This window comes from Podarcis cretensis (assembly GCF_951804945.1).
Source record: "Podarcis cretensis genome assembly, chromosome: 7".
NCBI classification, from domain to species: Eukaryota; Metazoa; Chordata; class Lepidosauria; order Squamata; family Lacertidae; genus Podarcis; species Podarcis cretensis.
Window position 1 is genome coordinate 56177907 of NC_137176.1, and position 15626 is coordinate 56193532.

The window sequence follows — 15626 nt, forward strand, 5'->3', positions numbered from 1 at the left end:
CTGCTCTGGATTATTTAAATCAACCCCACAAAATACATTCAGTCCATTCCCATGCAGATTTAAAACAGGTCTCATTAAGTTCTATGGATAGCTACTAGTGAGCAAATCCCATTGCATGGAACCATAAAGGCTGCAGTGCCAAAACTCAACTCACGTGGTGCAACAGGAGGCTTGTTCACATAGGACACTGAACACAGATACAAGCTTTCTTGACACATGAACAACTGTTTATATGAGTGTACACTAATTTGTACAGCTCAACGGTTGTACACAATAAAACAGACTCTACACTTTAACATTACATGGTAATAGCTGAGTGTACAGTTCCAGTATTGTGTTTACAGTTTCACTAACACTACACTTGCTCAATGTTATGTATGAATACCCTTTGTGTGTAGTTTTAAAATAGGCAGCTTTATCAATTACTTGTTTGAGTAAAGAACAAACCATCTCCTAGGCATCAGCACAATTCCTCTTAAAAATAATCTAAACTAGCAGTGTTTTATTTTTAAACTACCATAGGCAACTGGATGGGTGCTTATAAATCCAACTTAGCTGGTGGCTTGCTTTACCAAAACATCTCTACATGACTTGGCAGAAAGGTTTCTTTAAGCAAACAAAATTATTTGGATGGCTTTTTTGTTTCAGGCCAACAATGCAATACAAATGATTTAACATTAGGATGTTTTGGTAGGCAAGCTACTCCCAATTTTCATGGGTTACTTCATTTCCAGTCTTTTGTATGACTGCAGAGTGAGGGTGGATACACACTAAAATTACAAAGCCCTAATCAGAGGGGAGCAAGTTGGTTGCAATCCTACACACACTTTACATAGGAGTAAGCCCAACCGAACACACTGGAGCTTGCTTCTGAATAAACATGCATATGGTCACACTGGATATATCAATTCAATACGAATGTCTCTGAATTATCTCGCAGCAGACTGAAGTATTTTTCTCTTCACACTGTATATATTTTAGAAGACATTAACACATAACATACCGGGACTAAAAGCAGCATCAGAGACAGTCCCTGAATGGCATGGAAGTTGATGCAAGATAGAAGCAGTAGTAACATCCCAGATACTAATGGATCCTTCTTTTGTTCCTGATGCCAGCAGGGTATATGCAGCATTCAAGTTGATTGTATTTACCTAGGTAATTAGGCATATGTATGAGATGATTAAAGAAGTAACAAGCACCATGAAGCAAGAAAGGCAAGTAAGCAAGCATCTAAAAGGCAGCCAGTCATGACTAGAGCACTTAAGCATTCAAGGCAATATGCACAGTGGCCTGGACTCTATGGTCTTATAAACATTCAATGTAATGGCTTTATTGTAATGTATTTTTTTGTTTTTATCCTTTGATTCTTAATTTTTTGTAAGCTGCTTAAAGACTCTTGTAGTGAGATGCTAACAAGTCAAATAAACCAATCTTCTACATGGTCCTTTTTGGCAATGCTTTGGGGAACTATTACTGAATTCTCCTAGTGTTACAGATCTATATTCCAGGAATACAGGCATAATTTGTTAAGATGCAGATAACTGCATTTTCAAAATTTAAGCTCAACATGTAAATGATTTTAAAAATTTTACATTAGTTTTTCTTCATGAAGATACATTGCTGGGTTAATCTAATCTAGATACAGTGGTGCCTCGCAAGACGAAAAACCCGCTAGACAAAAGGGTTTTCCGTTTTTCGAGGCGCTTCGCAAGACGAATTTCCCTATGGGCTTGCTTCGGAAGATGAAAACGTCTTGCGAGTTTTTTCCCTTCCCCCCCTTTTGCTAAGCCGCTAAACCGCTAATAGCCGCTAAGCTGCTAATAGCGCTAATCCGCTAAGCCGCTAATAGGGATGCTTCGCAAGACGAAAAAACCGCTAGACGAAGAGACTCGCGGAACGGATTATTTTCGTCTTGCGAGGCACCACTGTACACTTGTTTTATGTATTAAACAAGTCCAAATATACAGACACTGCCAACATACCTATGCTAAAATCATCAAGAGGAGTGGCTTTCATATTGCTTTTTGAGATCGAGATTGTAAACCCATAAGAACCTGTTGTCTCATTCTACGTAAAGCAGCAGATATATAGATGGTAGTATGTAAAGATAATCAAACACAGAGCATTTTCCACAAGTGGAAAACTAAAATCAAGTTTTCATTTAAAAACAGGGAAAAGGTTTCTCATATATGTGTGTATGCATGTGCACATGTGTGTGCCCCTCTTCCTACTTCCTGTGGTTTCTCAAACCTATGTCTAAATAATCACTGGAATATGAAGAAAACATCACATTATATTTGCATATTGCTGTTACCAATTCTGACCTTTCAGGCAATGGCAATACATCTTTAAAATAAGCCTTCACACAGACTTCCCTCCCGCCCCACCCCCAAAATTTGTTTTGCTGAAGTTTGAATTGAAACAAAATATATGTGCACACAAGTATCTTAATACTCACACTAACATCATGTTCCAATTCAGCAAGCAATTCAAACCGCTTCTTGGTGCCCGGTAAATCTGCAGGAATGCACTGCCACACCTAGAACACAAATATTTGAATTGACGTAAGCTGCTCCTTTGGCCAGATATGACAATTTAAGTAACCTAAAAGTAAGAGCTAATTTGTAATTTTTGGGATGGAGAGCTTGTGGCTTTCCAGATGTTGCTGGACTCCCAACTTCCATCGGCATCAGCCAGCACTGCCAGTTGTCAAGGATAATGGTAGATTAAGCCAACAACATGAGTCAATGGTGTGATGCAAACCAAGCCTTACAGTTGGGGGAGTTGCATATGTTTGGCCTGGGTAAGAGGAGACTGATAGATATTTGAAGATGGCTATCAAATCTCCTAAGGGGCTGTCACACGGAAGATGGAGCAAGCTTGTTCTCTCCTGCTCTGGAGGGTAGGACTCAAACCAATGGCTTCAAGTTACAAGAAAGGAGATTCCAACTAAACATCAGTGGAACTTTCTGACAATAAGAGCTGTTCCATGGTGGGAGGTTGTGGACTTTTTTTCCTTGGAGGTTTTTTAGCAGAGGTTGGATGGCCATCTGTCATGGATGCTTTAGTTGAGATTCCTGCATAGCAGGGGGTTGGACCAGATGACTAGAGACCTTGGGTCTCTTCGTCTATGCTTCTATAACAGCAGCATCTGGAGGCTGCCCAGTCCTGTTTTAAATTCTCAGCAACAGCAGCATGGAAAAAATGGGGGAAATTCATGGATGAACTACCCAACAGGCACTACAGGAAATAACCACCACATAGAGATTATTTTAAAATGTTTAGGCCAATGCTTTGAATCTAGGGATTCAGGCAATTTGTTAATTACCCTACAATGGTGATCCTACTGTATTTCTTACCCCATGCTTCTCTCACTACTTCCTAGTAGTTGGAACAGTCAGTCCTGCCACCACAAACAGGTGACTTACATGGACAACCAGAGCTGTTTCTGACAAATCTAGGATACAATGGCAATCCTTGCTCAAATGATTAAAAACTTTCATCACAACAAATTCATATCAAGTGGAGAACTCTACGTACTTTTACAGTTGAATCCCAAGATGCAGAATATAAACGATCATTGTGCCAACAGATCTTGCTGACAGCATCATCGTGTCCCATTAATGTATCCTGCCTCCTTGCAAAAGCTATTGAATAGAAATAGCTAACAGAAATAATAAAATAGATATAAATATTTTAAATAGTTATATTTCAGAGCACAGATTTTTATTCAGTTCATTTATTATTTTAATCAGTCCACGTTTCCAACTTTGAAAAAGTGCTTCCAATATAAAAAGGCCTTACCTCCCCAGTAAGGCAGTTAGCAGGTGAAATATATTCATTTTTAGCTCTTTAATATAAAAGCTACCAACTGGTATTATATACAATTCAGTACAAGGTAAAATTACATACATATTGTTGTCCCATGAAGAACATACGACAGTAGTATCGCCCGGTAGGATTAAACAAGATGACAGAGCCTATGACAAAAAGATGACAATGTTCAATTTAATGATAGACTTGCAAGAACACATTAGTACATTACGAGCCCGTCTCATCGCAAAGCACCATCTGTATCCTAGGAGCTCAAGATCTGATTGTGCAGCAGCACAAACCAATTTTGCTATTGTGAAAAAGAAGAGAAAATAAACACATTTGAACAAATATCTATTACTAGAAGCTTATAACACAATTTGTTTGTGTGCAGAGATGAAGCTCTAAGGTAATGGAGCTACAGAAGGGGTGGAAAGCATTTTAAGCTCTGTTGCACATGCATGTTGGTGGGTCCGGGGCTGCACACAGAGGTACAGCACACATATTCTTACAAGCCTTTCCCTTTCCTACCCCCACTATATTGGGCTCCTGAGTGATGCCCTTCTGTCTCCAGGTTAAAAAGATAATGGTCATTAACAGAGATTGCCCATCCACTGATTCATCCAGGGTGGAAAAAAGAGGGAGGTGCCTCCTTTCCCCAGAAACACACTAACATACACACACTCCAGCTTCTGTTCTCAGAGACTCTACTGCAACAACTCCAGCTGGTATATCCGAAGGAAGTACTTGCCAGTCACTCCCCATCCCCCAACACTGCACCCTGCCACTATCGCCTTCCCATCGCTTCCGTATCAAATGGTACAGCTTCAGTGTTCAACAACAGAGTACACAACACAAAGCATCCAGAAGATGCTATGGGAGCCTATGACCTCACTCTTGTTGGACTCCCAGCTCCCTCTCTCCAGATCTCTTGTCATGCTGCCTGGGGCTGATGAGAGTCAGGAGTCTTAACATTATCTGGTTGTTATGAGCTGCTGCCAGAGCACGGAAGGAACCTGCAAATGGACAGGAGAAGCTGCAAGATTGACTGCAACTGTGGTAAATTTCTGTAGGTTGGCAAGGGGTTAACTGGGTTGGGTTCTATTCCAATCACGTGCCCTGCTGTAGGCAGGAACAATGATTTGTGGGAGGTCAGCTTGCTCTACTCAGTTTTTTCCTCCTGCCTAGATGGAGCAGATTGTCAACTGGGGGACAACACAAGGTGAGAGGCACATATGGCTGTGTGATGTTCACTTGTGAGTTATAGGTTTACTACACAATGTCTATTAAGAGTTGGAAGTAGCTCTCTAGACATTTGAGCAGCGAAAAAGTTCAATTACAGCATACCTGCTAGAATTAAACTGGTAAGCTACAGTAGTTACCGGGGGGGGGGGGGAATACGTTGTATTAAATTATGGAGACATTCCACAAGATCAGCTGTAATATTATACAAGCCTGGAAGCACTCACCATGTTTGAAAAGGATATACTCCGCTGCAGCATTTTTGATTCAGCAGAAAACATCTTCAGGGTTGAATCTAATGCAGATTTTGAGAGAAGAATGGAAAGCAGCACCATATCAGTGATTTCCAAATTGTTTTATCAAATCAACAAGATGCAAAGATCCCATCAGCAAACTGCTGGAATATACTTCTATGCAGAGCCAGACTGAGCCATGTGTGAGGCCACACACACTGAGACTACACGTGGAACTGCTGACACGTACAAAATTAATCTTTGCACTATGCTTTTATTTCTTGCACAAGGAATATATCATGGTTCCCCTGAGGCAATCTGTCCCCAGTTACCAGAAGAACAGCAGCAGAGTGCTGTGGGCAGCCAAACCGCCACTAGAAACAGCAGCAAAACTTTTCCCCCCTATTAGAGAAAACCTAGAAAAACAAACTTTGGCCACCCTGTCTTCAATGGTAAATCCATCTCTCACCAAAAAGTTATCGCATTTGCACCTCTCCCTGAGAATCACCATTAAGCTCCACTTTTGTGGGGCTGAATGGTGCTGCAATGGGGAGGATATTTTGCCCAGCCTGAGTATAAACACGGGTCCCCTCCCCACAGGGGCAAAAAAATTTCTGTCCTCTGGATTGTCCCCCACATGTTCTCTCTCTCGACTCTGACTCTGAGCCACAGATCAGGCCAGCTGTCTGAGCTTTCAAAGCACCTCTACAGGTGGAGAGGCTGCCCAGAGCAAGGAGAAGCTGCTCTGGAAGGGATGTGCTGCTAACAGTGTCCTTTCCTGGCCAATTCTCCTCAGAACAGAAAGGACACTTTCTTTTTAGCTACATAAATATCAGCACTCAGATTGATTTTGCTATTAGTATAGATCATCCTGCATAGATCATCCTGTTCTGCAAAATTTATGCTGTATTTTTTTCTCCCATCATGGAGAGAGGCAATAAACAATGTGGGATACTAAAATTCAATTGCCAACCTTTGAAAACGTTGCTTTGTAGAGCTTCCCTAGCTTATGAAATGTCAGTAAGCATTGATGTGAACTGTGAACTCTGTCATAGTAATCAGAGATAAAAACATGTGGGATACTTTTTTAAGAAAAACAACAAAAACTGATTTAAAAAAAAAGAAAAGAAAGCCAGCTTCTGATTGCATACCCTGTGCTTTTTCTGCACACAACCTACAACTCTGACCCAAGGCTTCTAGGAATATAGTGTGGGGGGAAACCACAAATACTGCTTTTACAGACCATAGGTCTCTGCTGAGTCTATTCAAAGAGGAATTCTATGCTGACCATTGGAAAGGGGCTACACAGTGTCACTGAATAATGTTCATATTACTGAGGCTTGACAGCACGACTCACCTTGAGATGTAGTGAAAATAGAAGACTGGTTGGAACTGTAAGGCACAGCAATTCCAGTGATTGCCCTGTTCAAAACAGCAAGGAACTGTGATTAATATCTGGCAGTGTAAACCTAATCAGGTCTACTAAGTAGTAAGTCCCACCAAATTCAATGGTTAAGTGTGCTGTTTGCATCTGAAAATGTTGATACACTTTTACACAGTTCTGGAATCGCATAAATCACAAAATTCCAGCAATCTGTTGCCCAAGACACCCCTACTGAGGCAAGTAGAATATTCTGGTGTCAAACTAGTAAGTCATCTGTGCTTCCTGATGGTGGCTGGCTAATGCTGATATGCCAGCCATAACTATGTTTGCTATCTGTGTTGGCTACGCATTTGTTTCCAGGCTCATTTAATATGCTGGGTTTGGGCTTTTAAATTCTTAAACTGCCTGGGTCTAATGCACTTAAGATACCCACAAGGCATCTCTTTCCAAATAGGCATTGCCTTTTGAAATCGATATTTGACAGCTGCTGTTTTGTATTATTTTCAATCTTGTAACTGAGTATCGCTTTTTAATATTTGATTTAATCACTTTAGTTTCTGTATATTTATTTGCTGCTCTGAATATTTTATAAGAGAAGTCAGGATAAAAATATGCAGTAAATAAAAAAACCTCAAGTGATATCAATAAGGACAATCATGTCATTTAGCCTAATCCTTGCATTGCAAATCCACATATTTGACCCCTGTTCCAACAAAGCAAAATCCCCCTCCCTCAAAATATTACATTTTTCTTCTAATTGACTAGGCTGCACTGTGTTCTACAAGGTTCAAAGTGTTTTACTGTCTCATTCTAGACACCTCTGTATGCTGTATGCTACAAAGTTTACCCTCTGTGAATCTTGTGTTGCCCATCTATCTTTAATCTGGTCATGTGGTTCCAAGCAAGCGTTATACTTTCTTCTGTTAGATCTTCAAAAGATTCTTCACCTGGAGAAACTAACAAACAATAAAATATGTCAACTAATAATGAATCCCTCCCCCCCCCCCCCAAACGAAATACAGTAGCAGGGAAGAGATATATTACAGATTTCATATAGTGAGCCAACTACAGTTATTCAGCCTCTTTCACATTCCCTTCTGTCTCCATGTTGCCTCCTAAAAAGCATTTTATGATACCCTACCAGCTTAACCAATGTGGGGTGTGGGGTGTGAGACATGGTTGAAACAATGGAAGGCCACACTGTTAAAGTGCCAGAAGAGCACCAAAGCTTAAAAAGTAGGCTGAAACTTGAGGTATCACATTAAGAAACTGTGGGGTTTTTTCCTTCCAAGGAAGGGCCAATTTATCTCTACATACCCCCTTCCCCCCGAATTGCAACTTCCTAGGCAATAATAACAGCATGCAAAGCCCCTTTCCCACTCTGACTGCTGAAAGGGATTTTTGCAAACTGATACACCACTATTTTTCAGAGCGTCTGACCTAAATCTTTATATTGAACTTGTTGGACAAAGAAACACAATTAAAGTCAGCTGCTATATCAAATACAGTACATAGACCCTCAGGGCCCCTTCCAACTCTGCAATTCTATCATTCTAACAGCAATATCTGTAGCCCCACCAAATTTACCTGGAGACTCAGGCATCGAAAAATCGTGACTGGATGCTCGAGGAAAACTTTTGAACTTCGGGATAATCCTCCGAGGATGAGGGATTGTAAATAACTGTTTTGGAGTCTGTCCAAACTCTAGGATTTGTGTCAACAGTGCTACTCGCTCATTTGGGTCCATAATACTTCATGGAAAAAGAGAAGAGAAACGTATGGATATCAAATTTGGTTATACCACATTAATCCATCAAGAACAGGAAGTATCTATAACTCCAGTTTATATGTTATGACAACGACAGGCATACATTAACCTGAACTGCTTTTTCTCTTACTTGTGTACGCAAATGGATTTTATATTAACTCCCCAAATATGTCATGCATGTATGCAGTAAGCATTGTTCCTGCTGACATGCACATCAGATTTATGGACCTTACAGAACAAAAATGGAAGCCACAAGACAATTGTTCAAAATAGCTGGCAAAACTACTTTATCATGAGTACATTGTAAGGCCTTAGAGAAAGAAATTATGCTTGTAATGAGCTGATAGGGTACAATGTTCCCATTTTCATAAGCATTTTTGCATTACCAGCTTATGTACACTAGCTTCAGTGTGGAGTTCTTGGGTGTTCAAAATAGAGGTTCCTGGGAGGTTAAGACGGTAAAAGATAAAGGACCCCTGAACGATTAAGTCCAGTCAAAGGTGACTATGGGATGCCTTGCTCATCTTGCTTTTCAGGCTGAGGGAGCTGGCGTTTGTACACAGACAGCTTTCCAGGCCATGTGGCTAACATGACTAAACTGCTACTGGCACAGAGGACCGTGATGAGTACGAGAGCACACGGAAACACTGTTTACCTTCCCACCACAGTGCTCCCTATTTATCTACTTGCACTGGTATGCTTTTGAACTGCTAGGTTGCCAGAAGCTGGGGCAGAGCAACAGGAGCTCACCCAGTTGTGCGGATTCAAATCAACAAGTCCAAGAGGCTCAGTGGTTTAGACCAGTGGTAGGCAACCGAAGGCTCGTGGGCCAGATGCGGCTCAATCACCTTCTCAATCCGGCCTATGGACGGTCTGGGAATCAGCGTGTTTTTACATGAGTAGAATGTGTCCTTTTATTTAAAATGCATCTCTGGGTTATTTGTGGGACATAGGAATTTATTCATATTCCCCCCAAAAAATATAGTCGTCCTGCCACATGGTCTGAGGGACAGTGGACTGGGCCCAGGACTGAAAAAGGTTGCTGACCCCTGGTTTAGACCACAGCGCCACCCACTCCGGTTGAAACAAATCAGCATCTCCATGCTGAGGACAGTGTGCAAGTGGATACAAGGATGGCAAGGGGTGCGGGCCCAGTGCTCATTTAGCCAGCCAAGAAAGCTGCAGTCTAAGTGATTCCATGTGTTTCTTACTGTAGAAGCAGGAAACTTGCAGCTTTTCAACTTTTCTTTGTAAGTTATGAGAAATTATTTTTCCCTATCTGCAGTGCCTGCAGTTTAGATGCCACCAGCTCTGTGGTAAAGGGCACCTCACCAACTTTTTGCAATTACAAGTGGGACCTGCAACGCAATGTTGCAGTGCAGAGTGCCTCTTCAAGCGAGCTAGCCATGCCTTCTTCCATGATATTCCCTTCTAGATTTTGTACACACATACACTCTGACAGTCTCTGACAGTCCATCAGCTTTCTGTGGCCAATGAGCATCCTCACTGGACTATTCAGTGGGGTTTCCCAGGAATTGGTTTGTTTGCTTAACTTCTACAAACCCTGAAGATTTCCCAAGCCTGCTAATACCTTCCTTTTATGCATGGATGGTGCTGTTTTGGCTACTCCCAGAGAAGGTTGCTATTAGCACATACGCCTGACTTTTTAAAGAATCCAGCAACAAACAGCCCCATTCTATCAAGATACATGCAAAAAGCTCACCACAAAGAAAACTGGCATGAAAACATTTTATGTTGGAAGAGAACATAATATTTTTAATTAAAGCTGGAGGTAATCTGCCCACCCAGTCCTTTACTGTTAACTCATTTACCTGTTCAAGTCTACTCCTCCTTCATAGGTTAATGGATGAAATACTAAAAAGAAGCAGAGAGCAGACACACAAAGTGAAAATGATTCTGATTACAGGACTGTTGGTTCAACAAAACAATACTACAACACTCTGTCATTCTCACAACCCTGTCACCTTATACATAGTAAATTTCAACTAACTTTATTTTTTTTTAAAATCGCACATCTGAGTTTATCATGGCTATAATTTACAGTGTACAAAGAAGAATTTCCTAACTGATATGCTCTGCACACCGTGTTCCTTCATGAAAAAGCCTGATATTACCACCACAGAGTTTAACAGTTTAAAGTATCCATTTGCATTTTCTTTTTATAAAAGTGGGATAGGGGGGAAATCACCGTTCTGAGCTGCAATGGCCTCGTTTCCCTTCTGCTTGTAGCCAAACACTAAGTCAATCCATTCATGGAGATGCTCTGACACATACTGGCTTTCTAAAGCGTCTTGGCTCTTCTGGAGAAAATCATCAGCATCTGAAAGAGATGGTGCCAATGTTTCCTTGTTAAGTGAGAATAAAACCCCCACTCCCTCTTCCCTCTCAGCTTTTTTTTAAAAGAAAGAACTCACTAGAAGCGTTGGGTGATAATACTAATCAGCACTTCAGACATGTTTCGAAGAATCATTTTTCAGGATACAACAACTTTTTATTAAACATACCCAGTGGAATCCTTTTGGTGGCCTTGCAGTAACAGAAGGATTTTTAAAAATGTTTTTATTTATTTTCATGGTACAGAAGATAAATTTTGAGAAAACAATTGTTGCAACAGTAAACAACGAATAACTTGTCCTGACAAAATTACAAACTTTTATCATGCCATGTGTTAAAGTTTCATTTGATTGCTCTTTTTGATCCAGTGGATACCTGGAGGGAGGGGATTCCGGCCAATTTGCCCATCGTCTTCCCCTCTCCATGTCACCTTCCACCCTGATGGTTGCAGATGGGAGAGGGAACTGGCAAAAACTGCCTCTTTTCTGCTGTTACTGAAGTCATCAGCTAGATCAAAAGATCCTTCTGTGAGTGCAAAGGCACAAACCGGATTTCACCCATCGTATTTAAATAATGAAAAGAACTACTCTGGATACATGGGAGAAGGAATGGTACAAATACGCGACTATTTCCCAAGCTCTTGAGATGAATGAAAGCAGATCTCCAAAGCAGATTATTAAGTGCTTCCAAAATTCTATTTACCCGATGCCCAAGGGGGAAGTTCTACATTGTCCACAATCTTTCCTCCTTGCGTCTTCCCCAAGTCCAATTTCAGACTATTCAGTAGGAAACTGGAATCATTTTCATAGAACTCAGGAATCAACTAAAAATAAATAAAAAGTGTGGAACAAGATTGTGTTGTTGTTATTATTATTATTACTGCTGCGGTACTTAAAAACTATAAATCAGTGTTTCCAAACTTAGCACACGGGGGGAAAAATTCATATTGGATGTGACCACACAACAGACTTCAGTGTTTCAAAAGGTATCTCACAGATTGACTTATGTTCGCTGCTCTGGGTTTTGATTTAAAAAACGAAACAGAAAACCTATGCATCAAGCAGAACTGGATGACTCAGCTCCCTTGCCAAGTACAGACCACCACTTAAGAGGAAACAAGCATCAGCACTGGCCACTATCCAGAACCTAATTGGGTCCCATTCAGCATAAAGGTCGCCTTATAAACATGGACTGGAACTGCAGATTGTGGGCAAAATATGACAATGCTGCCAAAGACTGCATCCCTGGCAAGCTCTTCCCGTCTCCTCTGCAATATTTAGGAACACTTATTGATGACACATTGCACAAGTTTCCCACTATAGTTCACTGGCCAGTAGGGAAAAGTATAATTCAATGCCACAATACAGGTATGTACTGCTACAAATTGCAGAGGAAAAATTGATGCCAAGATGCCCTTATATTGCTGCTGGTTTGCACTCCAGGCGTACCTGGTCATAAGCAGACTCCTAACCTAGATCCTGGAAGTGCATTCAGACCTAAAAATAGAATCCAGGTGGCCTGCATGGTTTGCCAGTGAACCTACTAGAATCTACTAGATTAAAGTCGTCTAGAAGGCTTATCATAAACAGCAGCCTACACATAATATGTCAAAAGACACCACTGAGATCATGAAGGTGCTCTGCCAGGTTTCAAGTTTAAGCAGCTGCGTTCTGCCAAATTGGGACACGTGTCCATGTAATTCAGTATTATTGTCTGACTAATCTGATCCTTATAACCAGAAATGCTGGGATTCAACATGGGACCTTCTGCATTCAAAGCATGCGTTCTACCATTGAGCTGTGGCCCCATCCCAATGGTTCTGATAAGGCCCTGAACTGATTTATTGTAAATTGTTTCTGCATTCTGTACTTTTAAAAATGGAATGCTGCAAACTCTCAGTAGGCAAGAGAAGAAGAAGAAGAATTTGGATTTGATATCCCGCCTTTCACTCCCTTTAAGGAGTCTCAAAGCGGCTAACATTCTCCTTTCCCTTCCTCCCCCACAACAAACACTCTGTGAGGTGAGTGGGGCTGAGATACTTCAAAGAAGTGTGACTGGCCCAAGGTCACCCAGCAGCTGCATGTGGAGGAGCGGAGACGCGAACCCGGTTCCCCAGATTACGAGACTACCGCTCTTAACCACTACACCACACTGGCTCTCAGAGGAAGAATGGAAGCAAGTTAACATAAACGGAAGTATTGGAGGCTCTTTACCTCTTTGAAGTCTGTTGCTCCATCTAAACAGTTCTTCCAGGTTTCTGCAATACTGGATATGAATAGCAAGAGAATAAAACAAAAATAAAGTTTCAGATATGTCTTATTTCAGAGCAAGATTTTGGTAGCAAAATAGGTTATTTATTTATTTTATGTCACCTAATCTTTTAGGAGCCATGCAAAAATTTAGTCTACAAAATCAAAACACAAATAAAACAACTGCTGTATCAGCACACAAAAAACAACACTGATAAATAAAAGGATTACAATAATTCCATTAGGGTAGATCATAACAGAGACTAAAATAAGCTCCTCAACCTTCAAGTAATACTTAGGAACTTTGGAAACAGAAGGCTCCCTTATACAGAGTGAGGCCACTGTCTCATCCAGTTTAGTACTTGTCCACACTGACAGGTTGTGGCTTCCCGGCATATTCAGACAAGGGTCTTTCCCTTTTCTATCTGAAGATGCTGAGGACTGAAAAAAGACCTTCTGCATGCAAATGAGGCATTGTTCACCCCTGTGCTATTCTACCCCTCCTGATATGTACTAACTTAGATACTCAACAAAAACACAGCAATGCCATTAAAATACAAGAAACAAACCTGTTGAACATTCTGTCAGGATGATCGAATTTTCCATTTTGTAAGCAAAGCATGTATTCTGGTGCTGTGGAAGCAAGACAGCTCAGATTTCACACCAGATGAGTCAAGCTTGACGACCACAAACTCAGGAGAACCTTGGCAGGTGACTTACCAACTCTGACAAGATAAAACAGAACGTAACCTGGTGACGAGTAGTGGCTCCCATACATAAACTTTGGTTCTGGCATTTCCCGATAACGTATCTATCAGCGGAGAAAAAGAGAGGGAGAAAAATTGCTCAGTGACAATTTCCTTTGGTGGTTTGTTAAGAGGCTGGGAATCAGGTCTGGCCCAATACAATTTGGCGCCTGAGGTGAGCCACAAAATGGTGCCGTCCCCAGCCAGGGAAGAAGTATGAGGGGTGTATGTGAAGCTCTACACTGGAAACAGGGGTGGGAGGTGAGGAGGTGGGCAAATCCAGCCTCTAAGGAACATGTTGAAGTTATTGCCACTGAGGGAGCAGCAGTGGATGATGCATCCTTGGAGGCCGGATCTGCTGCCTCTGTGGATCCTGCCACTCTTTGTGCAAATATCAAAGCATGTCAACATTGGGCAAACACTTAATGCTGTTTAGATCCTGCAGTTTGATAGAACAGGTGGCTTAACTGCTTTGGGTAGGGAAGGGAAGGGAAGGGAAGGGAAGGGAAGGGAAGGGAAGGGAAGGGAAGGGAAGGGAAGGGAAGGGAAGGGTCAGAGCCAAATAATTCTATATACTAAGTTGCAGTTCAATAGGAAATACACTGAACTTTACTGAAACATGAAATATTTCTCATCCATTATAACATAACGGTCCATATTTAGAAATGCACTAGATCAACTGTTGTTGTTTTTAAAAAAAATACGAAGTGTAAAAAATCACAGAAAACAAATACATACCAACAGCCTTTCCAGCCTTTCTTTATTTAGTGCACCTACTGGCTTACTGAGGTCCCGAAAGGTTTCTGGCTTTGTCAAGTCTACAAAAAGAGTTCAAAAGAATTAATCTTCTGCAACAACTAAACAGCAATGGCCAGTGATTTTTTCTCTCCTTTCCAGTGCATTTGGAAAATCTTATCCAACTGTCAACTTTCTCATATTAGCCCTTAATCTTTTAAAATCACAACTGCAAGTTTCATTTTGCAGGAATTGGGACAAATCAAGAGACGCATGTGTTCACTAACATTCACTCATTGGTTTGACTATGAACCGAGAATAAGGATCCACTTTTACCACAAAATGGAGTGCAGTGGAATGGGAGCAAAAATATCCCTCTCTCCCGCTTTCTCTGCTTTTGAAGACTCTCCACCCCACCAAGTTGATGGACTCCTGGAATCAGAGCCAGTCTAGAGAGAGGAAAGACTGAAGCAGCAAAGTACCTGAAGATAAAGGGAGGGGGGGCAGGAGAAAGAGGGCAGATTCGACTTTCATCTACAGCATACTCCATTTAGTGAACAAAGGAGATCCCCACACTTCTGCTTTTTGCTAAGCTTGCGCTCAGTGGTTTGGCTATGCATGCGTACATCTGGGTTTGCCTCAAGTTTACCAAATCAAGAAGGCAGAGAATTAGAATCATAGAATCATAGAGTTGGAAGAGACCACAAGGGCCATCGAGTCCAACCCCCTGCCAAGCAGGAAACACCATCAGAGCACTCCTGACATATGGTTGTCAAGCCTCTGCTTAAAGACCTCCAAAGAAGGAGACTCCACCACGCTCCTTGGCAGCAAATTCCACTGTCGAACAGCTCTTACTGTCAGGAAGTTCTTCCTAATGTTTAGGTGGAATCTTCTTTCTTGTAGTTTGGAACCATTGCTCCGTGTCCGCTTCTCTGGAGCAGCAGAAAACAACCTTTCTCCCTCCTCTATGTGACATCCTTTTATATATTTGAACATGGCTATCATATCACCCCTTAACCTCCTCTTCTCCAGGCTAAGCATGCCCAGCTCCCTTAGCCATTCCTCATAAGGCATCGTTTCCAGGCCTTTGACCATTTT

The 15626-nt window shown here is 41.4% G+C and overlaps 1 protein-coding gene across 2 annotated transcripts in view; it reads right to left on the reverse strand.

Annotated features, from left to right (window-relative positions):
* NSMAF (neutral sphingomyelinase activation associated factor) overlaps nucleotides 1-15626 on the reverse strand; it is a 37036-nt gene that overhangs the window by 1510 nt on the left and 19900 nt on the right. Inside the window, exons 14-28 of one of the 2 annotated variants that reach the window (XM_079984597.1) lie at nucleotides 14532-14611; nucleotides 13768-13858; nucleotides 13617-13680; nucleotides 13012-13063; nucleotides 11501-11621; nucleotides 10653-10784; nucleotides 10276-10318; nucleotides 8263-8426; nucleotides 7523-7622; nucleotides 6649-6713; nucleotides 5286-5353; nucleotides 3916-3983; nucleotides 3544-3667; nucleotides 2462-2542; nucleotides 1004-1154 (exon numbers count right to left, since the gene is read on the reverse strand). In XM_079984597.1, the coding sequence (XP_079840723.1) occupies nucleotides 1004-1154; nucleotides 2462-2542; nucleotides 3544-3667; nucleotides 3916-3983; nucleotides 5286-5353; nucleotides 6649-6713; nucleotides 7523-7622; nucleotides 8263-8426; nucleotides 10276-10318; nucleotides 10653-10784; nucleotides 11501-11621; nucleotides 13012-13063; nucleotides 13617-13680; nucleotides 13768-13858; nucleotides 14532-14611 (1404 nt within the window). Of the gene's footprint in view, nucleotides 1-1003; nucleotides 1155-2461; nucleotides 2543-3543; nucleotides 3668-3915; nucleotides 3984-5285; nucleotides 5354-6648; nucleotides 6714-7522; nucleotides 7632-8262; nucleotides 8427-10275; nucleotides 10319-10652; nucleotides 10785-11500; nucleotides 11622-13011; nucleotides 13064-13616; nucleotides 13681-13767; nucleotides 13859-14531; nucleotides 14612-15626 lie in introns of both variants that reach the window. The other variant, XM_079984596.1, reaches the window with a different exon arrangement.